Raw genomic sequence first — 26,647 nt, 5'->3', positions numbered from 1 at the left:
GCGGTCCCAGGAAATTGGACTTTGACCCTGCGCCAGAACTGTCATTTTCTATCTACTAACGTAATTAATAATGATACGACTTGTGAACCGATCGTTACGAAGGATCCGCCTGAAAGCAATCATGCAAAAATTTGTGAAGAAGCGCACGAATTGTGCACTCAAATCTCAAGTTACTTAATGGACCCCAAGAGCAAATGCCCCAAACCTGCGGCCAATTCATTGGGGAAAGAACTGATAAGCTTATGAGTATCACACAGCAAACATGTATTGTTAATGCACAACTATCCGTTAGCGATGACGCACGGACGTCAAAGATTGCCGCAGCTCTGGCTGTTGAGTTTTCGAGAATCGTAACCCTGCTTAACGCTGGGAAGGCTGTCAAACGAACACCAGCGAGCGCCAAACGGAACAATGGACTACAACAGGCACTGCCTCGCAGGCGGAAGATGGCGGTGTCGCTAGCACCTAGGAGGGCGTAGCAGAGGCGCCTGCGACTGAAACCTGGAGCCGAGTTGTATGTAAAAAAAGCGAGCTTGTATCAATCCACGCCTTACCAAAATCAGACTCGAAGGCATCAGATCGACTGCCAAAGGAGGAGTAGCCATCAGAGTTAACAACCCAGCAGATAAAACTAAAATCCTAGAAATAGTACAATCGGCCAAATTGACAATTAGACAATTGGGGAAAAGATGCCAGCATTTACTCTTGCTCCGAGTTCCTACAGAGACAACGAGACAGTAGTTAACGGAACAGTTAGTCGAAAATAACGACCTTGAATGCCAATGGAAAAAAGAGCATATAAGGCCTTTATTTACGGTCAAATATGGCAATGGCACTCGAGCTGAATCACCTTTTGTATCGTGGGTGATAGAGCTTGAACCCTCAATTTGGAACTTAGCGACAAATTGCGAAAAATTGTTCATTGATTTCCAATCATGTTTCGTCAAAGAGTACCTGGGTGTGACTCGTTGTTATAACTGCCAAGGTTTTATAGCTACCACGTGCTCGAAAAAGCAACCAACATGTGGCAAGCAAGCGCTCGGAAGCACCCAGCACCAAAGAATGCCTGGTAAGCAAAGTTCAGTGCATCAACTGTGCTAAAATAGGAAGCAAGGATGATCACTTCCCAGGCACCCAACATTGCGAAGCTCACGATAGAGCAAAAATTAAACAACCAAGCAGTATTGATTATAGACCAAAATTCGCCGATAGAGGAGAACAAGATATTCTCCTATTTGATCTCAATACGAATGAAAATGGTACTGCATCATGCGATTCACAAGTACCTAAATGAATCGGCCAATGCAGTGTAACCCAAATCATGCAAACACACATGTCAATAAGTATAATATCTTTCACAATAATAAAAGCACAATAAACATTGCCCAAATAAATTGTCACGCATCACAACTTGTTGCTGATGAAGTGATGGTCTCAGCATATGAACACAAAATTGATCTCATGCTCGCCCAAGAACCTTGGTTAAAGGGATCACATAAAGCCACGGGGATCACCTCTCGCATTGCCATGGCCAAAAACACCGAACGACCTATGGCAGAGGTATACATCCAGAACACTGAGATCAAACCTATTGTCCTTCCTGAAAGTACTGAAGACATAGCATGTGTATTGCTGACCAAAAATGGGTACGAATTACTAGTAATATCAATTTATTGTAATCGACATCGCGAAATTAGCCATTATACAAACAACATTAAAAACATCCTACAGAAATATGAACATAAGAACTATCTAATAGGAGGAGATTTTAACGCCCATCATCCAGCCTGGGGAGACCCAAGCTATATATCCTATATCCTTCGTTTGTATTCGTTGTTTGTGTTATTTCATTACATATTATTTCAAAATATGTCGGACAAAAAACGGGCGGCGAATTTCACAAAAACTGAGGAGAATATTTTGTTAGACCTAGTTCGGAAATATGTCCTCATTGTGGAAAACAAAAGGACAGACGCTGTAAGTGCCAAACAACTCTCGCTCTGGCTCTCGAATGAACAACACGCATTGAAAATCGCTCCGCAAACGAACTGATTTTTGACTGGGTTGTTGCGCGCTTTTCTTCACGAAAATTGGAAGTCAGGTCCGGAGTGAGATCTTCTATCAGACTGCAAGGTTTGGTGTTCATATCACGAATCGATCGTAAGTTATTATCGATTTAATTATTACGTATTGATTAACACTTGTGCATGGTAGTTTTTCTCCCTTTAAATTAATAAAAACTAACTTTTATTAAGTAGAACTCCGATTGTAGACGACCATAGCCAGTTTCGTGAAGTTTAGAGTCACGCGCGATTCGAACGAAAGTTTATCGTAATTTTAAAACACGCGATTTCAAAATCGGGAAATTAAATCGTGATTTTTCCTAGTCAAGCGAGGTGTCATTCGTTTGGGCCGGTAGTAAATATTAGGTTAATTTCCGAATAAGGAGACGGGGGAAGCGGACCTATTTGTTTTGATCGGGTCCGCTGGAATCCCTGAAGATCTTGACAGGCGAATAAAGTAGTCGGTCCCTAACCATCCCTAGTCGGTGAGATCGAGAACGGGGAAGAAGTCGACCCGTTTATAAAGGTAGGGATGACGGGAATATCGGTCTCTCTAGACAAGGCGATCGAGGAAGCGGTCGCGAAAATCGATGAACCAACGGAGGCGGAACTGGCCAACATAACAGAAGCCGCCGAGTCGGGAGATATGCCAGCGTCGATTGAAGATACAATCGGCTGGACAGTGGTAAAAAGGAGAAGGAGGCCTAACAGTACGAAGAAAACACGTACTGGGAATAATATCCCCTCAGGCAAGAAACCGTGGCTAGTTGTCCACGGGGTGCCTGAGAGGTTAGAGAAGAATTCCGTTATAAATAGAATAGTGGAACACAGGGGTGTTCAAGAGTCGTGTAAGATTAGGGCCTGGAAAAGACCAGTTGCAGGGAAACGGGATGTAGTAATTGAAGTACATCCCATCACGAGAAATGCTCTCCTCAAGAAGAGGAAAGTTAGAATAGGGAGCAATGCTTGTTGGGTGACAGACAAGGTGCATTTATCGTAGCACAGACAGACAAATTGATAGGCATGCTACATATGGTTGCCAGCGAAAATATGTACCTCAAAGGCCTGAATGAAATCAGGAAGGGCAACCCACCCAAAGAGGCACGGGATACTGCAGAGGTGGTAGTAGAAGCCTTAGTACCGACAATAAGGAATATAACGGAGGAACTAAAGAAGGCCCACAAAACTGGACTCTCCCCAATCAAAAGCATTGTAACGGAACTGAAGCGGTGTGTAGACCGCATACAGGTCCAGGAAGCCCCACACAGCGTGAAAGGACAAACAAGAAAGAAAAGAGTCTCGCACGCGTCACGTCAGTCCGAACCTGAATTAAACAAGCAGAAGGATGCCTTGGCTCCTTCGGAGGAAGCATCATGCCCAGCCGAAGCTGAAGACCAATGGGAGACTATGGCTAAAGGTAAACCTAAGAAGAAGAAAGAACAGCACCCGTCTACAGTGGAGCAAACCTACCCATGATAGAGCCTCCCTATGGAAAAAGGCGAAAGAAGCGGCTGAGAATCAGACTAAAATAGTCTTCATCGACCCGCGCGAAAGAACGGACCCCCAGGAGGTCCTTAAAAAAGTTAAAGAAATCATTAATCCGAGAATTACCCGTATCCGCATTGACGATATAAGGATAACGGCGAAAGGTGGCGTGGCGGTCAAACTGGAAGCCCCTGGCGACAGTCAAAGCTTACTAGCGAGCGAAGCGCTCGATCAGGCTGGCCTTAACGTCAGGGCGGCGGGCAAGCGGAACCCCAGGGTATTGATACTGCGTGTGCCTAAGGAGATCAAGCCAGAAGAACTAGTAGAGCAACTAAATGCAAATAATGAACGGGAGGAGACCTGGAAAAAGGCCAACATTCGACCGCTGTTTACCCTGAAATATGGAAGAGGCACAAGAGCGGAGTCCTCTCACGTATCCTGGGTAGTTGAGCTAGACCCCAGCACATGGAAAGAAGCGACTGCCCTAGGTAAAGCCTACCTGGATTACCAGGTGTGCGCAGCTAAGGACTACACAGGAGTCACCCGCTGCTACAATTGCCAGCAGTATGGGCACGTAGCGGCGGTGTGCCCGAAAGGAGACCCGGTGTGTGGCATCTGTGCCGGGTCCCATGACACACGACAATGCCCGCGTGAAGCGACACGCTGTCCATTGCCATCTCGCGGGCAAAAATAGCAACCACCATGTGAGCTCCGCAAATTGTGAAGCACACGCACGAGCCATCGCGAGAGCTTGGTGTGCTACGGACCGCGGAGAGCCCTCGGATACTGAAGCAAACCACCAGACCTCTGCTGATCAAGACAAACAGGACGCGGCCCCCGATGTCAAGGATATTGACGCAATGGAGAAAGGCCTTGCCCCAATGGCCGAACAATGACGCACAACCGCCACCAAAAACACGTAGTGGCACGGTGCCGCCCAGGGCTGCGGTGTACATCCTCGATAGGGACATTAGGGCCATGTCGCTCGAGGAGTGTACCGCCGATCTGGTCTGCTGTGTGATCTCTCGGGACGAGGAGGAGATAGTGATTGTCTCAGCCTACTGCGATCGCCTGCGATTTTTTTTTTTCGTCCATCCATTTTTCGTCGAAGTGGGGGTAGATTCCCTTCCCTTCCTCTTCTTGCGTGAGTTCGTCTCGGGAAGTGCGTAGTTTGTGTGTTCGCGCGCGTGTGTTAGTGTTAGTGTAAGTGTATGTGCGCGTTCACAAAAGAAGAAATTGAAGAAAATATGAAGCTGAAAGGATAAAGAGGAAACAACTATAATCAATCAAGAATGAAATGCCTCCTCCACCTGAATCATTACATCCCTACGAGCCGCCCATCCCGGACACTAGTAATAGTGACGAAGAGCTCGGCAGATGGAATGGAGATGCGACCGTTTTTACAGAGAATAAAGGAAAAATAAACCTATACAGAGTACAAAAAGAACAAGAGTGGGGAGAGGAATGTGTCCTTTTATTTTTATTATTATTATTGTTGTTTTTATTAAGTTAATTATTTTATTATCTATTTATTATTATCTATTAGCCGTACGGGTACTTTTAAGAGTATACCGGGGTTCGGGATTAAAGATAGGATTATTGTAGGAGACTACGAGGACCGCGGTAGCCATGGCGGCCATTGTGGTTTTAAATAGAGACATCGATGTGTTTTAGTTCGACCACTTGTCTGACCAGTATTGTGTGATAGCAGAGGTAAGTGGTCCGGGAGTACGCCAGTGCGTTTTAGTCAGCGCGTACTTCCAGTATAGGCAGCCCACCACTGAGCATGTGGAACGCCTAGAAAGAGCCATTATAGGAATAGGTAATAGAGAAGGTAGGGTCATCATTGGGGCAGATGTCAATGCACATTCCCAATGGTGGCATAGTAGAAGTAGGCGAAACGACACCGGGGGGGGGGTGGAGGAATTTATATCCTCCCATAACCTGCATGTCATCAACAAGGAGAGATGTTTGGCTACCTTCGCTAACTCGCGGAGGGAGACAAACATCGATGTTACTTTAGCCGGTAGGGAGCTTGTAAACTGGATCGAAAATTGGGATGTCCTGGATACGGACATAACCAGTGATCACAGGCTCATTGTGTTTGAACTCCGAGGGAACTCTGCAAACCCTGGAGGAAGGTCACAAAAAGGCAGAGTTAGGGTAAACTGGGAGAAATTCCGGACTTGCTTGGAAAATACCAAGTCGGACTCCCCGAGAGAGCAACTAGATGAAGAAGTTGCTAAGCTAGAAAATAGGTTCAAGCAGGCTATAGTAGGGTCGGAAATCAAACCGGCGAATAGGAAAAATAGGAAGCAAAAATGGTGGACAAAGGAGCTGGAAAAAACAAAGAAGCTCGTCCACCGGCTTAGGAAGACTAGTCAGCGTACTCGGGACGCCTTCGATGCTAGGGTGTATAGGAATGCCGTCAATGCTTTCATAAAGGAAATCATTGCGCCAAAGAATAAGAGCTGGGGTGGATTCCTCCAGACTGAAAAAAATAAAAATATCTGGGGATTAGGTTATAAAGTAGAATCAGGTAGAATTAGGCGAGATATGGTAGTAAACGAATTGCGGGATAATAATAATAGGACCAGCTCCATAATAGAAAATATGGAGTTATGGTTGCGCGAATTCGTTCTCAAGGACGAAACTGAGAATGAATCTACGTTTCAAAAGTCGATACGCGATGGTGTCAGGGTCAAAGAAGCAGAGCTCGACTCCGAAGACATCACGGATATAGGAGAAGATGAGGCCTGGGAAGCGGTATTTATGAATTTTCATAAAAAGAAAGCCCCAGGTCACGATAGGATTACCATAGAAATGGTACGGGAAGGCTGGAACACGGTCAAAGAGGATATCCTTTGGATATTCAATGAATCAACGCCGTAAAGGCGTCTTCCCCGCCTCATGGAAAATCGGGGAAGTGGTCATGATCCCGAAGGACAATAAGGATCCTAAGGAGGTCAGATCTTATAGACCCGTGTGCCTTCTCCCGGTGTTAGGGAAAATCTTTGAAAAAGTGATACTTGGAAGGGTCGCTGAAATGATAAAATCAAGCGAAGTTCCCGACCAGTATGGCTGCAGGAAAGGTCGCTCGGTAGACGAATTCAACTTTTCATCTGTTTCTAGATTCTAAGGGTAAAACTACGCCTACCAATACCAAAGCTACTTCTGTATTCGGAGGGGGCTCTCATGCTACAGTTAACCCTCAACCAGAACTTCTTGCACCTATTGAAGCGATTGATTCCTCTCAGCCTGCCATTCCTGTTGCTGTTGATTTCACTCATAACGATAATAATAATATTATGATCATTGCTGTAAGTAGCTCAATTTCAAATAACGTAAACTGCTCTGAGTCACCTAAGAAAAGATACAAAGCCGATCCATCAAAATGGAAACGTAATATAAACAGATCTCTCCGTCTTAGTGGTCAATCGTATATGACCGTAAAAGGAAAACTTATTCCCGCAAAACCAATGCATGTTGCAAATTGCGTTAACCGCCGGGGTCATAACGGCTGCTTAGAGATTCCTGAAGAAGGCCGGCAAGAAATTTGCAATAATTTTCATTCTCTTAAAACGTTAAAAGATCAGCGTGAATTTTTCATTAGGAACATTCAAGTAAATGATCCAAAAAGAACTGTTTCTGGCATTTCTCGGAAATTGAAAACAAGCGTTTATGAGCTAACATTCAATAATGAAAAATACACTGTATGCAGGGAGTTCTTTTTACGCACTTTAGGAATTTCAGAAGGACTTGTTAGGGGTGCATTCAAAAAGTTGAATAGTAACGGATTTTTGGATCCAGAAAATAGGGGGCGAAAACAGGGCTTTAATGAGGCGCAGATAAATTTTATCAAGGAACACATCAAGGCATTTCCTGCTGTCCAATCTCATTATTGTAGAAAGTCGAGTGAGTTTAAATACCTGAGTTCGGAACTCAACATTAGAACCATGTACAACTTATACAAGGAAAAGTGTCAAGAACAAAATCAGAAACCTGGTTGTTTTGAGACTTATCGCAAGGTTTTCAGAACTTATAAATTAACCTTTCACAAACCTAAAAAGGATTTGTGTAAAACTTGTGTGAAATTTAATGAAAGCAGCGAAAATGAACAAGAACAAAATCAAGCAGCACACAACGGACATTTGGGTCGTGCCGATTCCGCTAGAATTAGAAGGGATGAAGATAAAAAAAGCAGGGGCTGAGGATCCAAAAACTTTGTCTTTCAATTTTGACCTCCAGGCTGTTTTATATACTCCAAAAGGCGCAGCTGGGCCTTTTTTTACGTTAGAAAGCTTGCTGTGTACAATTTAACAGTGTTCAATTTAGGCAATGCCAAAGTAGACTGCTACACTTGGGATGAAACAGAGGGGAAGAGAGGGAGCGTTGAAATCTCGACATCTATATATAAATACATTTTAGATCACCCTGAGATAGCCCATGTCCGAATGATGTCCGACAGTTGCGGTGGGCAACAAAAAAATTATCATTTCTCTTCCATGTGTTTTTCTGCTTTGGAAGCGCACCCTAACTTACACACAATTGACCACGTATATTTCGAACCTGGTCATTCGGGAATGGAGTCCGATTCGGTCCACTCCAAGATTGAGACTAAGGCCAAAAATAGACCAGTATACATACCCACTGACTGGGAACAATTAATAAGGTTGGCTCGTAGCAAACCCTCTCCCTATATTGTCATTAAGCTTCAACACGATGATTTCCTGAATTTTAATGTTGAGCAAGATCAATTTGTACCTGAAAAAACAATTGAAAAAGGTAGAAAGAAAAACTGTAATATCCCTTATTCCAATTATTCATAAATATTTTATTTCAAAAGCTTTCCCCCTTGCACCGACTCACAAGATAAGACATTACCAACACCCTTTACTCCCACCATTGCTAATTCCCTCCTAGACTCCCACCAGGGTATATAATAGGAATGAATGTAATGTTTGGGGAGCCTGTTTCCCGTAAGCCCTCCACTCCTGTAGCTATTAATTTCTTAATACAGAAGTTGAATTTTTCCTCTGCCCGTGTAAGTTTACTTCTACCCCAGTCTCCACCCCATAATCCTGACGTTGGTCATCACACCAACGAAAATTTTGGTGTCAGAAGCGGGATTGCGGAGATTTGCATGAAATTTCGATTTTGGCCAAACGAAATTTCATTCCATCCAGGAGATCGAGTCTTTACTCTTCCAGAGCAGAAGAACTTGGTTGGACAATACCGTTAATAGGGAGACGTCCCGGCGGGTCCGATCTTTCTGCCTAGAGCTGAGGAGGACGAGTAACTACATTGAGGAATCTACAGGGTGCCGCGATAAGGGAACTAGGCTCCGAGGCAACCAAGGGACACCTCTACCTATCTACCGAGGCAAGAACCAGGGCTCGAGAGATCAGCCCCAGGATGAGCTTCACCGCAACAATCCTGTGAGTGTCGACGACTTTCTTCCTCTTCAAAATTTCTTTCTTTTTCTTATTTTTTTTCATTATCATTTTTATATGTAGCTTCTGGTCCCTTATATAGGTATTCCAATTATTACACACAAAAATAAACAAACAAATAAATAAATAAACAAAAAAAAATTTAAATAATTATATATAAAATATATATATAACATAAAAAAAATACAACAATCATTTCATTGATATAATAATAAAAAAAAAAAAATAATAATAAGTACGTTTTATGTTTGACGGCAAGAATAACTACAAAAAAAAAGCATTTAAAACATTACTATTATTAAATAATTAAATAAACACAGTATCTTAATTACTATATTCCGATAATCATAAGTCAATCAAAATGGAAGAACCTTCATATTTAAGTCTCAGAATAGTCGAAAAACAATTACGGTCGTTCAATGGAAATAAAGAAAGACTTTCAGAATTTTTATCGGTCAATCAGGCAGCCTTAAATCTAGTTGCCCCTGCAGAAAGGGATATGCTTTTTAATCTAATTAAATTAAAAGTTGAAGGGAAGGCTTATCAAAATATTAAATATAGAAATTTTGCTTCATTTGAAGAATTAAAAATTCATTTAGAAGAAGTTTTCGGAGAAAAGCGTTCGCAAGCGCAATGGGAACTAGAGCTTCACTCGTGTAGACAGAAAATTAGTGAAAGTGTAATGGAATTCGCTGAAAGGCTCGAAGATATTATGTACAAACTAATTGACTGTATAACTAGTACTGTTGAAGAGAAATTTAGAAAAACGCATGAGGATTTGATAAAGACGCAGACAAAAAACGTTTTCATTTCCGGAATAAAAGATTCATATTCTTTAATTTTGAAAGCCAGAAATCCACAGACCTTTGAAGAAGCTATTGCTTTCGCAGTAGCTGAAGAGAAGGAAATAAAAAGTAAAGCTGATATTATAAAGTACTACCCTTCTAACGGATCAAGAGGCCAGAAAATGTGGTCATGTTCCCATAGCTGAAAAGAATCTGCGTCGTGAAGTTATGAGTTTGTATCGTTCCACGAGTGCCGCTGAGAAATGTGAACTGGATTTGATGGATAATCCTTTGTTGGCTGATGTTGCTCGTAGAAAATGTAAAGTATCTAGCAAGGCGTTGGTTGGTTTAATTAAGGGTGAGGATGTGTTTTCCAGGGATTTGAATAACGACTATGGAAATAAGGAAAATGCTCTAAGTGTTGGACATCGTAATGTTGTGATTAGGCCTACGAGGACTATATACCCTATTCCGATTACGGTTTTAGCGAGTCAGGTGGCAAGTGTTTCGCACATTCTGGATTACATCGTACAAGATTATGGCGATTTTACGATACATTCGGAATATATAGCAAGGAAGATTTCATCAGGAGAAGTTGAGTCAGTGGGCTCCAGGCATATAGATGACATGGATTTAATTCATCAAAGTGGGTCGCCAAACCTATTTTTCATTGCTTTTGATTATGCAGCTTATGACTCGAGATGTACTTGGAAAAATTTTCGAAAGCCTATGATCGAAAGTCTAAAAGAGGTGATGCAACACGAAGCTGATCTTTTGGGTAAATCTCGCGTTGAACTTGTCGATTTGGCCTACGGTAAAGGTCGCGTACATGAGACGTATTGGAATATTGGAAGAAAAATATATCGATCTAATGCTGAGTTGTTGACTTTATATCATTCAAAGTACGCTCATGGGAGTTGTAATCTTAAAAGGAAATTGGCTGTGCCTCCGGGTGTTGTGGGTTTGCCATGTTATGATGAATGTGTTATTGACAGTGATGGGGATGTCCTAGTGTGTTTTTTGGATGGTTCTGACTTCAGTTTACTGACTTCACATGGTTCTGGTGAATTGTCAACCTTGTGCATGAATTCGTTGGAGAATAAAGCTATTAATTTCTTAATACAGAAGTTGAATTTTTCCTCTGCCCGTGTAAGTTTACTTCTACCCCAGTCTCCACCCCATAATCCTGACGTTGGTCATCACAAAACAGTTCAGATAATAATGATGGAACCAACATTGATGGGAATACAAAAATAAAATTTAATGATTGCGTTTGGTTTCAATACCGTAGATCAGAAAAAAATAAAATATTTGTAAAGACAGATTATGAAGTCAATGGTGAATTCATGACGCTTGTACGAAAACGAAAACGCGGACTTAAAAAAATCGCTCCTGACGATTTACTTCCACCACCTATTATACAATACAATGATCGGCTCTGTATCTCAGATGCAAAAAAAAAAGAACCTGTTACATTTCTGTGAACAGGGACTAGTACCCAGAGCATACAAAAATTTTTTTGAGCTACTTCCATCAAACACTAGCGTGCCAGATAGGCTAGCAGAACCGGATGACAGCGAAGAAGAAGGTTAACTTTTTTAATGTTTTTCAATTTTATTTACTTTTCAATTCTTAATTTTTTTACTTGTAATTTACTTTTAATTCTTTTTAATTTCAATATTTTATTTACGTTTTTATAAAAACTCTTTTTATTATAATAGTACATCTTTTATTTTATATTCTCTGTATTCGTATACTTAAATAAATTTCTACAAATTGTATTTTTCAGTTTTGGAAATAACTTATTTTTTATAGGTTTAACTTGTTTTTGTAAACCTTTTTATGTAAAATAAAACTATTGTAAAAAGCCTACGAGAATTTTCAATTCCACGATCTCCTTATCCATTTTCTAAACTAGTCAATTTTTTTTGGTTTGTAAAATAGCGAATCCTATGCAATGAAAATTCATTGAAAACTAGCGTATCTACTGGAAAATTGCACATTCGATACTCTGCCTTCAATCTGGTGTCATGCCAACACAAATTTCTATACGCAGCAAAGTAACGAATATTTCAAAATAATTTTATATATTAGTTAAAATTATTAAAAACACACAAATGACAATAAACAATAACAGTACACTTTATGAAACCTATTTAAATAAAAATTTAAAAAAGTAAGTAACTTCCTAACTGAAAATTATGGGTAAATCGGTTTTTTGGCTCTCCTGAAAAGTGGAGAAATCCATATTCGTCACTTTAACATGGTGTCAACGAAATGGCAAACGTTTTGGTCTGGACATGGATGAAATAATTATTTTTTCGGATAACCTAGACAACACTTAAACACTTAAAAAGCGTATTTCAAAAATTAAGACAGCATAATTTAAAAATACAACTGGACAAAACTGAATTCTTTAAAAGGGAATTACTTTACTTAGGACATATAATTTCAGAAAAAGGATTCAACCAAAGCCAACAAAACTAGACGCAATAAAAAATTTCCCTATGCCTACAAATCAAAAACAAATTAAACAATTCTTAGGACTTGGGGTCATGATTAACCAACTGACTCCCCTGACGTTCTCTCTTATCACTGAGACCTGGCCTACGGATTGGTCTAGGGAAAAAAAGAAACAGAGTAAGCTGGACATCCGTATAGGAAAGTGCCTTTTAACTGATTAAGGATAGGGTAAGATCAATTACTTTATTAGCTCTCTATATTTTTCTTTTGGCCTTGCACATTACCTTTACCTCCTTATAAAGGATTTAATTAATTTGGAAACTCATTTCAAACATAAAATAGTAATTTTAATCAATGGAAAATTTTGTTTAATAAACGTTAAAAAGGAGAATTGATTTTATTTTATTTTCTTTTAACCCTGGTTTAAAACAGGGGCCCTTGTTACAGGACTTACCGGTTACTACAGATAAATGATCAAAAATTATGCCAAAATTGCAAAACCTTTAACCAACGCTCTAAAAAAAGGACACAAAAATTAATCCAAATGAATACAAAGAGGCTTTCGATCATCTTAAGATTCTACTTCAAAATAATTCGATCCTTCAGTTACCCAACTTTAGCAAACATTTCATTCTCACTACGGAGAGCGAGCATCAAACTTTGCCATAGGTACCGTTCTCTCCCAAAACAACGACGGAAAGGATCTGCCTATAGCCTACGCTTCCAGGACGCTAAACAAAGCAGAAGAAAATCTTTCCACAATAGAGAAAGAACTGCTGGCTATAGTTTGGGCGTGTAAACATTTTCGACCGTATTTATATGGAAGAAAATTGTTGATCCAAACGACCACGCCTTTGCAATGGCTTCAGAGCATAAAGGAACCAAATTCGAAACTCCTGCGATGGAAATCCTCAGATTTCGAAATTGAAATAAAATATGTTCAAGGCAAGACAAATCAGGTGGCCGATGCAGTTGTTGTTGTTGTTGTTACAAACGGCTTCTTGTAATTCATTATTAAATTACATTTATTTAAAATGGTTATTTACTTTCTAATCCTTTTACATTTCAGAAGTGGGATCAAAAGGCGAAGTTAAGGACTCAAAGTTAATAAAGGCGATTCACAGTATGTGGGTTGGCGAGAGATCAGACCGAGAAGATATCTTGAACCGTGAGGCGAGTGAAGTGAGATGGATACGGCTTCTTCAGGCGAATCTCAAGGTCCGGTCCTAAACCAAGTGCTGAACTGCCGGACTGTGCCGGAGCAATCATTAAGGCCGCTGCCAGAGGGCGGTCTAGCGGAGCAGATAAGGCGGATAATTCAGCGACAGACGGCGGTGGTTTTGCGCGAGATGAGCGATTCTTCGAAGCCGAATGGTGAAGGGACTTCCGGTTGTACAAAGGGAAATATTCGGTTCGCGGCCTGTGGCGACACCATCCCTTTGACCCGGATGATTTCGAAGTCAATTCGACAGGTGTTGAATAAAATAGACCAACTTGGCCGAATTCATGGATGGTCTGAAGACGAAAGAACCATTATTATGCAGCAGAAGTTGGCGACAGCTGCTAAGAAATCATCATGATCCCTTGCATCACGGGCTTTGGGCCAAGAGACAAGCAAAGGCTACAGATCAAGATATTGTATGCGCAGGTTGTACCTATCTGTGAAGTGTGATATGAAAGACACATCTCGGTGTTGTTTCTTAAATGTATTGTTCAGGGTCATTGACGTTGCCAAGCACAACTAATTCATTTTCGGACACTCATCCAGGGGTTCAAAGACCAACCACGCTTCCAAGTAGTGAACCCCGGGAAACGTTCGTCACCGTCCTGAAGAGGGGATTCACATTGATCCCCACGGCATGGTACGGTGCGAAAAGGCTAAAGGGGCTCTGGTGTCCTATCCCTAAGCGAGGTACTCGCTTTCCCAACCACTCCTCACTAAACAAACTCCTATCACCAACCCCTCTCCCTCCACCCTATCGACCCCCTAACAAGAGTCTTGGGCTTGGCAGAAAACAGCATCCGCCCCAATCAAAGGTGTCATGCGTTCCGTACCGAGTGATTCACTGGCAGCCGGGGTTAATGTGGCTATCTTGAACGGAGCCTCTCTGACACCGGGCGACATCAGAGAATAATTAGCCTTACTCCATCATGCGGGTCTCTGATAGAGCGTACCTTATAGTTCCTTACCTACTCGTGGGAATCAAATGAGTACAGTAAACAAAAAACCAAACATAGAGCAGGATCTCACTGCTCCAAATACAACAAGCAATCTGGGGACTAAGCCCCAGATGGACACTCAGTCCTTGGAAACAAAGGAGAGACCACCTCTCCCTTCTAAAGATAAACACCAGTCGATACGTGGGAAATTCAACACCACACAAACGAAGGGTTCAACGCCTTCAAGTAGTGACTCTAGAAGATATAGACCTCCTCTTGGGAAACCAAAAGGAAAGAAAAAATTCTCCGTCGAATTGCCAAAGCTGGGAGAACCAGGCGGGAACGACGACCCTCTTAGGACCGGTGCTATGACCAAATGGTACCTGAGAGCAATAAAATCGGGGAAAACACCCGAAGAAGCAAGGACATTGGCCGACGAAAGGAAGGCTAAAATCCAAAAAGAGAAACTGGAGGTACAATCATCTAGCAAGAGGGCAAGAGAGCAATCTCTTACCCGTAAGGAACTAAGAAGAGATAAGAAAGCAAAGCCATCCATTCCTCAGGCGCAGTTTAGAGCAAGGGAGGCTGCTCCAAGCGTAAGCTACGCCGGAGCAGCAAAGATCATAAGAGTGGCTTTGCTACCGGAGAATTAGGAATACCCTCTGGTAACCCTAACAACAGAAGAGCTGACCCATCTGGAGGAGACCCTCATTGAAGAAATTTTAAAAGGATGGGAAGCCAAAATACAGTTTGAAGGCATACGCTCAGGCCGGGTATGATGGTCTTAGACAGACAAGACGGCAAAACTGTTCAATGGCTGCAGGAAATAGCTCCTAAACTGGAGCTAAATAAACAAAAGAAACTGACAGTGAGGGTAGGGGAGGATGTTCCCAAACCTCACTCGATAGTGGTGTTCTTCCCTAGGACAAAACTAGGAGAAGACCAAAGAACCCTAGCACTGGTCAAAGCGCAGAACGATGGGATCTGCGCTGAGGAGTGGAAAGTTCACGCAGTGAAAGCGGAGGGGCCTGGGATTGTCATGATCCTGGGCATCGACGACATCGGGTAAGAGATTTGTCCTTTCAATTATTTAGAAATAAATACCCCTCCCCTCAACATACATAAAATCGTCAGTGAATATGAAAAAGCGTTTAAACAAAAAATTCAAAGTCTCAACAAAAAGAACAAACTTATTTCAAAACAAAATTTATCTGAAAACGATCCATCCCATTCGCTCCCGGAGGAATAGGAAAAATCTAGCCATGATGACAAAACAGAAACAATTAATTTTGCTGCACAAAATTTCCTTGAACCGTCTTCAACATAATGTAAATGGATTATCACAGTGCAATTTATAAGGTCCGTCCAAAGCCTTCCACAAGCCACTAAAAGGAGGAGGCCTGTTGGGGTTTGCGCTGGACTAGAGGCGACACGTTTGATTTTTCTGGCGAGAAAGCAGCAAAGATCAACCTATTTTCATCTAGCGAGAATCATCACGCAAGTGTTTCCATTTTAATTTGTTTTTCGTTGGAAAAGGATTTTTTTTTCTTATAGTTTACAACAAAGAGTCAATTTTTCGTTTGTTTAATCAACACAAAGTCTGTCTTGCAGTTTGTTTATTTTATTTTATTAATGTAAAAAACGCTTTTATTTTTATTTACACTTTATTTTTCGGCTCATCAAACACACTTATTTGTTCTGAAATATATCAAACCAAGTTTCTCAATTTGGAAATGCCGTTGGGCCGCTTGAGAGTAGCCAACGGTCAGGCTTTAGACGTTGTAGGGGTCACTTTGGTTAGAGTTGAAGACAGGTACACAAATTTACCATTGGTTGTAGTCAAGGATTGTCATGTGCTGCGTTACTTGGTCGCAATTCGCTAAATGTTTTAAAACCTGTTGTCTGATATAGCTGAAGGGATTGGGCAAGGCCAGGAGTTCCATGTCAGTCACACGAAAGGACAGCTTAAATCTTGTATTGGACTTGAACGCAAAATATCCTCGCACGTTTTCAGAGAGGGATAATTACCTACCAATTGTTAGTGCCTTTTGACCCGTCTAAGGTGCCCCTACACTATCAAGCGGCTTGATCAAATGCTTGAGTAAAATCGATTGTATCAAGCGTGATTGATAGTGTAGAAACCTGATTGACGCTTGAAGTGATGGTGATTGATAGGAAGTTTGAATGCCTCAGGCAGATGATCAAGCGGCTTAATAGTGTAGGGCAATTTTCATCAAGCATTGCGTCAGTCACTCGGTGGCGTCCACTACCGAAACCGCGCTTCCCGAAAACTCGGAGCGGGAGTTCATCAGTTTGTTGATAGATTTATATCGTGATTGTCCCGAATTGTGGAAAGTAAAAAGTAAAGATTATTTCAATAGAAATAAAAAAAGTGCGGCGCTAGAGAAAATCGTGGGGGCATTGAAAGTGCTAAAACCGGATTACAATGTAAAGCAATTGAAACAAAAAATTAATGTTCTCAGAACAAACTTCAACAAAAAATCAAACAGCGAAACGCACTGCTCCACTTCACGGCTTCCACTGATGAGGGTCGAGGGAGTTTTGACCGAAAGATTGAAGGGTTGATTGAAGCACGCTTGAAGCTCCCATCAATCGGAGGTTCAAGCATTTGATCAAGCCGCTTGATAGTGCAGGGGCACCTTAAGCCCGTCGTGATGACAGTAGATTCTACCTTATGACATCAAATTATACGTCGTTTATTTATATTTTATATGATTAATTATTCCCTGAAAGATTGCAATCAAATTTTAATGTTAACAATAATTTTTTTTTTTTTTGTTAAGTTATTTTATTTTTTATCTCTCATGTTTTGTAAAACTTTAATAACATCACAAGGATATAACGCAAAATTTAGAAAAAGGGTCGGTTAACATTGAACTACTGTTAACAAAAAAGGATAGAGTAATTAAAATTTCGAAGCAATTTGAACAGCTGCAAAATAAAAACTTCGGAGGAAGCTTATGGAGCATATATCATGCGATCTAAAGATGCTAGAGGCCACGTTATGGTAAAATTACTCTGCGCCAAATCAAGGGTAGCTCCCCTTAACCTATTTCACTCCCTCGACTTGAACTCTGTGGTTCACTTCTCCTTGCACGATTGCTTGTAAAGGTTAAAGGCAGTATACCATTCAAGGCAAGTGAGATATACATATGGGCAGGTTCTAATATCGTTCTAGCCTGGCTTAGGTGTCCATCATCATGGAAGACCTTTGTCGCAAATCGCGTCAGTGAAATTCAAGAGGCCACACAGCTTTGTAATTGAAGCCACGTATCATCTCAACCAAATCCTGCAGATTTGGTTTCTCGTGGGCTAACTCCTCTTCACCTCATTGAAAATGAATAATGGTGGCAAGGTCCTGAATGGTTAAAGGATGATCAATTAAGATGGCCTGTTAATGAATCTTCGATTACAGATGCAGAAGAAATTCCTGAAACTCGGATCACTCAAGCTGCTTTACTAGCAGTCAATGTAACTGACGACAGTATACTCATGAAATATTCTACTATTCTACGATTATTTGTATTGCCTTATTGTAAACACTTCATTTCTAACTGTAGAGGCTGTGGAACAACGTAAATTTGGGCCTTTAACTGTCACAGAACTAGAGAACTCTAATCACATGCATCAAGTTGACACAAAGAGCGTGTTACCAACAAGAATATCAGTTATAAAAAGAGAAGATCAAATATTTAAGAAGTCGGCATCATCTGGAGTATGATTTAAAGGTTCTTCTTCATCCTATCTAGATATCCGCTCCGCCCATTTATCCGACGATGATATCGGACTGATAGAGTTTCCAAATGAACAAGCGTCCACTCTAGCCGACCAATTTTCCACTTTTCAAAAGGATATCATCTCCTTTAATAGAAAACTCGCGGATGACCAACGAATTGATATTGTTAATGCATATACACCAGGTGGTTTGATTGCCAACGTAGCCAAGCTCTCACGACCGCCTCTACACCGCCTATCGCTTCCGGAAACGCGTTTTCCCTACCACCCATACCCTACCAAACTTTCACGGAAGCCTTTAAGATTGGCCGAAATCCAAGTATCGATACGATTCACTTGTTCACTCTAACTCTTCACTGTCGATTAGATGTAATGAAGATACAAGATTTGAAGTGACTGGAAATCCCTCTGACGTCATAGATATGACACAATACCATTTGCCTAGGCCCATCGCAGAGTATTTCGCTGGAAGGACAACATTCCTATCAACCGTTGGAGATGTGATATATCACAATCAATCTTCCTTTTGCTGCTATTCCTAGGACATACATAACAGGAAACGCCGGTGCAGAAGCAATACCCAGCGGAAGTTTTGGCGCAGCCGATACCGGCCACCATCATTCGTACGAGTGTTACCACTCCCCCTGGTTACCCGGTAGTATATACGCGCAACAACTGAGGCAAACACCGCAGGAGAAAACATCGGACCATGGCAGCCCCTACCAAATGGAAGATTTCCTCACGGAGGTCAGGTCAATTCCAACATGCTCGGCTACTATCCAACACAACAAACTCTTCTTCATTGTCTGACACCCAAAAACTTCATTATTTATGATCGTGTCTCCATGGAGAGAAGTCCCTATCTGTTAATAAGAAATAAAAGATACCAAAATCCTCGTCGCATAGCGTCTATCCATGTGCAACAACACCGTGATTGCCCCTCGGTTACCGCCAACTCTGTTCCTTCAATCAAGGAGCAAGGGATCTCATCAATGATCTCTTCTTCTTCTCTCGTTCCTTCTTATCTCTCCCCACCATTAGTCGATGCGCTCCTGATCCTGACAGTAGTTACAACTTCATTAAGTGCCTTAAATACTGTTCGGGCGTTCTACACTACCTATCGCCTCCGGAAAACTAGAGTCCCGAGAACTTCGATGGGTAGTAGCCCCCCACCACGGCTCCCCAATCCTTGCCGAAATTCTGAAGCAAAACAACTTATTATCAACGATGACCCAAAAGACATTCAAAAAGACATTCTTTTAAACGATATAAAAAAATCCAATAATAAAAATCCTAACGCACTAGAAAATAAAAAAATGGAAACTATTTCTGAATTCACCTCTCTAATAAATACAGTCGTCTCCGAGGAACAAATGAACATTGTTCAACAACACCTAAAAACTTTAAAAGTCCAACTACTGCAATTATCACCTCATATTTCCTTAATAACATCAACGTCTGCTGTACCATCTAAAAAAAGAGCAATATCTCCTCAGAGGCGATTGTTTTCAACACAAAAAAAGGGAAAATGTCGATACAGTTATTGAAAAACCGACTCCCCCAGGAAAAGGAAATTATAGTGGCCAATTTAATTCTGAAATAATTTTAAAACCTACGATTCTTATTATTTGGAGATCGTGAGGTGCGGTCTGGTGTGACGTAGCTTTTAGAAAAACAACTTTTTAACAAGATAGTTCCTACTCACAGTAAGTTGTTTTGCAACGATCCGGATATCGAGTTTTTAGTTAAAGCTAAGCCGGAGCTAAAAGCTCGAAATCCGGCTCGTTGCAAAACAACTTACTGTGAGTAGGAACTATCTTTTTAAAAAGGATTGAACACCGCACTCACTCCACCATTCATCATTTCTATTTTCCAGACCGCACCTCACGAGCTCATTGTCGGCTAGATGGTCACACCATTCGCCAATGTTCTACCTTTAAACGCTTCCGTCCCGCTGACCGCCGCCGCCAAATTAAAGCTTTATCTTTGTGTTCTAACTGTCTTAGCCCTGGTCACACCTCTCTACTCTGTCGGTCAGTCAATCGCTGCCATGTGTGCCAATAGTCACATCATACTCTACTTCACTCAAGAGAACATCTTCCAGGCCCATCGCACCATCAAAGTCTCCCCCTTCCTCGGATATTCGCCATCCCCCTACCTCCTCTAAACCATCTTCACCGCCACTCCCTTCTTCGCCTTCGCTGCCTCTCCCTCTCGCTCTACCTCCTAAGCCCATCCAACCCGCAGATGTCATGTATCAGATTCTCCGCCTTTCCGAAAAAAAATCCCCAAGCCATGATCTAATTACCCCTAAAATCCTCCGAAATCTACCCAAAAAAGCAATAGTGTACATTACATCTACTTACAATGCAATATTTCGCACAACCTATTTCCCTATCCAGTAGAAACTATCTTTAATAACTCCAATACCAAAGAACACACAAATTCCCAGTGCCCCATCCTCTTATAGACCAATAAGCCTCCTTCCTATTTTATCCAAAATCTTTGAACGTATCCTCCTTGAAAGACTAATTCCTATATTCGACTGAAAACATAATTCCTAATCATCAATTTGGGTTTCGAACTCTCCATTCCACTGTTCAGCAGTGCTTCAGAGTAGTCGGCACGATATCTTCGGCTCTAGAAAACAAACAATACTGCTCAGCCGTATTTCTGGACGTTACGGAAGCATTTGACCGAGTATGGCACCCGGCCTCCTCTATAAGTTAAAATGTATCCTCCCTCATTCCTACTACCTTATCGTGAAATCCTTCCTCTCAGATCGGTGGTTTAAAGTAAGAATCGGCACCGATCTTTCAACTATCACAGCAATCAAAGCAGGCGTTCCACAAGGAAGTATCCTAGGCCCAATCCGCTACACCATCTACACTGCTGACATACCCACACATCCAAACACACAAATCACAACCTACGCGGACGATACCGAAATCTTACACTCCAATCCTATCCTAGCCACAGAAGCACTCCAACACACCTGAACCTTATTACCAACTGGTGGAATCTTTGGCGGATCAGGTTAAACGAACAAAAAAGCCAACAAGTTACATTTACGCTCAAACCTGTCCACCTGCATTCTGGACGGAGTTAACGCAAGAACTCGTTCATATTTTCATTTTCAACAAAGCCCCACGACAATTCAGGATCTAGACCTTCTGATTAATGAAGTGGAGAAACTAGAATTGTCGAATAGGGAAGACCAACATTTTTTAAGTCCAGGGAAGATCTTCCTGACCTAGGGATCTATTATAAAAAAAAATTAATGGCTACAACAAAATATGTCAAAAGTACATGGAGTGGAGTATATCAACTGGTCTGGGAAACAAGTAGCAAGACGTGAAACAGGACCAAACTGCAGGTATATAAAGCTCATTTAATTATTATTTTTGTAATATTGTGAAGTTATGCTAATATCTATCTTTCTATATGCAAAACGGTTAAAAGTGATCAGTGAAGTTAAAATTTAATGGTGAGAGTAAGTACTTGTATAGTAAATTAATGATTGTTTACCATTTTATTTGCAGGTGCCCTAAAAAATGTTTCGAACATTTCACTGTAACTGAGATGAATGATTTTGTGGATAAGATGAACGCCTTCAAAAATAAGGATCAACAAGACCTTTTTCTCCAGCAGCAGATCGAGAAAGCGGACAAAAAATCGTCACGCCCAAGAAAGGAAGTTCCGAAGGCAAGAAGCTGCAATTTCAGGTATTTTGTTCAGGTTATAGGAAAAAGAGTAAATGTTTGCAAAAAAGCTTTTACGAGCTTGTACGGAATTTCTGAAAAACGTGTTCGTCGATTGTGTTTGCTCTTTGTAGAAGGCAAAGTACCAAAAGATTCTCGCGGTCAACAAACAAAAACAAACAATACCATCATCTGTTTGTGAGAATATCCATGCCCATATCGAGCACCATATTTCCCAGCGAAACATTCGCACTAATCGGGGAAATTTATGGCGTATCTAGACGCTCGCCTGGACATAAAAAAAATGTTTTGCTATTTTAAAGAAAAATTTCCAAATACACCTGTACAATATGAGTTCTATTTAAGATATTTCAACAAAAATTTCAATCAGATTTGGTCGGCGACAAGACCTGTATTACTTGCGAAGAACTAGGCATCAAACTCAAGCCTACTTCACAACTTTGCGATGCTGCGAAAAGAAGTGTGTCTGCCGAACTTATTATGCACCAGCGCAGAGCTAAAAATTTTACTCCAAACTCAAGTTGATCACTGAGCTTTGCATGGATAATGAGGAAGTGATGGTAATCTCATTTGATTTTATGCAGAACTTGCCGATTCCCAATATCCCCGTTCAAGACATGGTGGCCAAAGTATTATAAGAAAACTTGCCTTTCTACAGATTCTTATGGAACGGTACCTAAAGATCAAAAAGTAACCTACCAAACTTCAACTTATCAGGCGTTCATATACGCATCTGATAATTCGGGAGTTGTTGAAGTGCAAAAGTTCATTGATGGTTTGATTAATAAATCATTCAAATTGTCAAGGCCGTAAGATTGCCTACAGCAAAGGCATATGAAAACGGCAAGGTTTCTATAAAACCACAGAAGATAAACATCAGGCAAATGAGATTTATTGAGGAACCCTATATCGACTTTTATAAAAATATTCTAGAATGGCCCACAACACAGCCACAGACAACGATGGAGAAGGGGACGAGCTCTAGACAAATTTATTAATTTTTATGATTATTTTCTTGTTAATTTTACACACTAAGTGTATGTACGTTCTTCTTAAGTATTTTATTGTTTTTTAATGCACTATTTCCGTTGGAATAATTGACATACAATTTAATAATGTGGAGAATTGTATGCGACTATGATTGGGAAGGTGCAGAAGAATCCAGCTAGTTACCCTATTTGGAAGGTGGAAGACAATAAGAAACTCTTTAAACGCGTAATTGATAGGAAGGAGAAAATTCTGAGCGACCAACCGAATCCTTGGAAACTAGTAGTTCCTAAACGACAACGTGCGGACCTACTACTGGAATACCACGACAGCCCATTAGCTGGCCATCTTGGGGGATTCAAAACTCTCCGACGGATTAAAGAATTTTATTATTGGCCTGGAATGGAAGCAGATGTAGCACGTTATGTAGCTCGATGTCCTACCTGTCTGCAAAACAAGCCGCTGCAACAACTACCCCCTGGACTTATGGGAAACCAGTTGACGAGCCGTGGCAGTTGGTTTCAGCTGATCTTATTCATTACCGCTGTCCTCCAAGCAGAACCGATATATTCTAGTCGTCGTAGACTACTTTACAAAATAAATAAAAATTTTCGTTTACATTACTGTTCACAATGTTATTTTGACTTTATCACTTTCCACAGTGCCATTGCGTGCAAAAATGGCATGAGTCAAGAAATTTGAAATTTAAATTATTACTATACTAAATATCAGTTTAGGTTGGTTCATGTAGAATAACATTGAACTAAATAATAACAAACAGAAAACCTATAAATGAATCTTATTACACTTGAAATGTGAAATTAGAGGAGTTTTTTTGGTCTCCTGAAAAATTTACAAATTGTGACTCATGCCCTTTCTGCAATCAGTGATTTTTGATATTTAATATAGCGGGCACAGAAAAATTGAAAAATACCCTTTTCGATTATATTATAAACAATATTTTAACAGTAATAGAAACGGTTGGCTCCCTAATAATTATAATCGAAATAAAAATAAAAAAAACGGCATAACTCGAACTTTCATCCTCAGTTTTTCAAAAACGTGACAATTCATTCAATTTCGGAAAATATACAAATGGTAGCAATAGTCAACCAAAGTCCATCGTAAAAGGAAATTTCAAACGGGATAATCCAAATTGGAATAAACACTTTAAAAACGAGTCCAAACATGTAAATTTCATGTCACGAACATTCTATCCTCATTACCCCCCACAATATACTCATCAGTACTCAGCTTTCCCGGTGATCAAGGAGGTTGCACGCACTTTTCGGCCACGTGCTAGCAATACCAAGAATTACCACTTGTTTCTGCTATATTTTTGGTATTTTCCACTCGGATGAGTGGAAAACAGGAAGGAAGAATGGAGGCGGAGTTGGAGAAGGAGAGAAGGATGGAGCAGACGAAGAAGACGGAGGAAAAAGTGGAGAGCACTCCTCTATCCACCGGCTGCACCCCTTTGGTGCGCTGTGAAGGAGATAAGGATAGTAGTAAAAAGAGGTAAGAGAGGCGAGCGATCCAGGAGTATGCACAACAAGGGTCGCTCTAACCCTCGAAGGAGTGGGTCCATATCAACCGTCCAGCCACCGTTTAAGGACAGGTTTAAACATAAAAGAGGCCCACAGGTGAGTATAACCCCAGCTCAAAAGAGACTGGGGACCAGTACTAAAAGAAGTAGGACGGAGTACTTTAATACTCCTCCCTCCGCCACAGGACCTGCCAAAAAACTAAGGCAGGGAAAGGAAAGTGAACAGGTAACAACACCTAAACCAATTTATAAAGTTGTTTTCAGGAAAGCCAACAAGGATTTCTTCACCAACGAAGAGGCACTGAAGTTGAGATCATTGATCTGCAACAGTGCCTTAGACTTAATTGAAGAAGATGAAGACCAAGGCGTAGACTTTATAAACTCTGGCCTGGTAAAAGGAGGCTCCACGTTCCTGATAAGCTGTGGCGATGATTCAACCGTCAAGTTTGTCAGGGACACATTAAAGAAACTATGGGTAGAGAGGGAATACGTGGTGTGCGATATCAATGACCTACCGAGGAAGGCCAAAGTATCCACGTATGTATCGGGTTGTCCGGAAAATAATGCAGGATTTTAAGTTTTCATTAAAAAAAATCTATATAAAATATTCTGTTTACGTTTACAGGATTACTCATTTGTATGAATGNATGGGAAATTATTTTGATTAAAGAACATTGCTTTAAAGTAACTAGTTTCTTTTTTTTTGTTTAATACCAAAATCCTGCATTATTTTCCGGACAACCCAATAGTAGGACTTGAAACCAAAAAAGAGTCCATAAACAAATTACTCAGGATCTCAAACAGAAAGGCAGGTTTGAGCATCAAGGACTGGGAGCTGACTGCCTATACAAAGGAAAGACACAATATCCATGGTGCAATGTAGGAGAATTGTTGGTAGAACATGGGGTATCAAACCTTGGGTGGCCAAATGGATATATACCGCAATTATACTACCAAGATTTCTATTTGCAGCCCTAGTATGGTGGAAAGGGCAGAAAATAAAGGGGCTATTAACAAGCTAAGATCATTTCAAAGACGAAGTTGTACGATGATGACGGGAGCATTTCCCACTACACCAACCCTAGCACTAGAAAGATAACCAATACTACACCTCTACACATAGAGGTCAAGATTACAGCAATAACCAGCTGCTATAGATTAATTAGTGAAGGCAGCTGGAATCATAAGGGAAACAATATAGGACACTCGAAAATTCTATATTTCCTGAGTAAGGTTAATAACCAACTACTAAGTGTTAGTGACAAAAAGGTTAAAACACCATTGGGGAAAAAACACTTTCAGGTAGTTACCCCATGTGATTATAACGATGGCTCACTCATTAAGGATAAGGGAAGCGGTGCTGTAATACATATACCCAAATTAGGAATCAGCATCTCCTCCCCTCTTGGTAATAACACCTCAGTCTTTCAGGCGGAGGTCTGGGCCATCAATGTTTGCTGCAGAGCACTCATGGATAATAATACTAAGGGAAAAGATATTAGAATTTTTTCCGACAGTCAGGCCAGTCTTAAGTCATTACAAAAAGAGTTATCTACATCTAGGCTGGTAGAGGAAACCGTTGAACTTATCAATAGGATTACTACTAGGGACGAGAATAGGGTAACCCTCATATGGATACCAGCTCATAAGGGGCACTATGGCAATGAAGAGGCGGACAGCCTGGCCAAAGAAGGATCAAATACTGCGTTTGTCGGGCCACAACCGGTATTACCCCACTCTATAAGCACAGCGAAAGAGAGTATAAGTAGCTGGGGCATGAAATTATTCCTTAAGGAATGGAATATGTCCCCGGATGCAGGCAATCGAAGGAGTTTCTGAAGGAAATCAAACCAAAAGAAGCGAAATGGTTATTCTCTAACTCTAGGAGGTATTGCCCCTTGAGAAGACACCTCTTCATAATGGGTATTCTACCAGACCCCTTTTGCCGTTTCTGTGAAACAAAGGAAGAAACGGGTCGACACTACCTTGCAGAATGTGATAGGTATGCTAGGGAAAGATTTGAAACTTTCGAAGGAGAGGACATAACCAAAATACTCCCCAAGATAAAATGGTCCAAGATCTTGGGGTTTGTGAATAGGCCCAAGAGGTTTATGCAGGACTCGTGAGCCGACCAGGTCCCGGACCTTTTAGGGATGGGGTACGGGCCTAACTAGGCTTTTAACCCCTCGGGTCCTGGTCGCCCACCCTGCGTAATATATATATATAT

At 41.0% G+C, this 26,647-nt stretch overlaps 1 protein-coding gene across 1 annotated transcript; it reads left to right on the top strand.

The window, feature by feature from the left end:
• The first annotated feature begins 21,188 nt into the window (after window positions 1-21,188).
• Window positions 21,189-25,016, top strand: LOC106668794. Its single transcript, XM_014397895.2, has 3 exons — window positions 21,189-21,541; window positions 21,708-21,890; window positions 22,258-25,016. Exons 1-3 carry the CDS (start codon window positions 21,462-21,464, stop codon window positions 22,385-22,387), a joined length of 393 nt encoding a protein of 130 aa, XP_014253381.1. The 5' UTR covers window positions 21,189-21,461; the 3' UTR covers window positions 22,388-25,016.
• Window positions 25,017-26,647: the final 1,631 nt, after the last annotated feature.

This window comes from Cimex lectularius, unplaced genomic scaffold (assembly GCF_000648675.2).
Source record: "Cimex lectularius strain Harlan isolate CLEC.00 unplaced genomic scaffold, Clec_2.1 scaffold155, whole genome shotgun sequence".
Taxonomy (NCBI): domain Eukaryota; kingdom Metazoa; phylum Arthropoda; class Insecta; order Hemiptera; family Cimicidae; genus Cimex; species Cimex lectularius.
The sequence above is the reverse complement of the archived record's forward strand: the minus strand, read 5'-3'. Positions and strand labels throughout refer to the sequence as shown.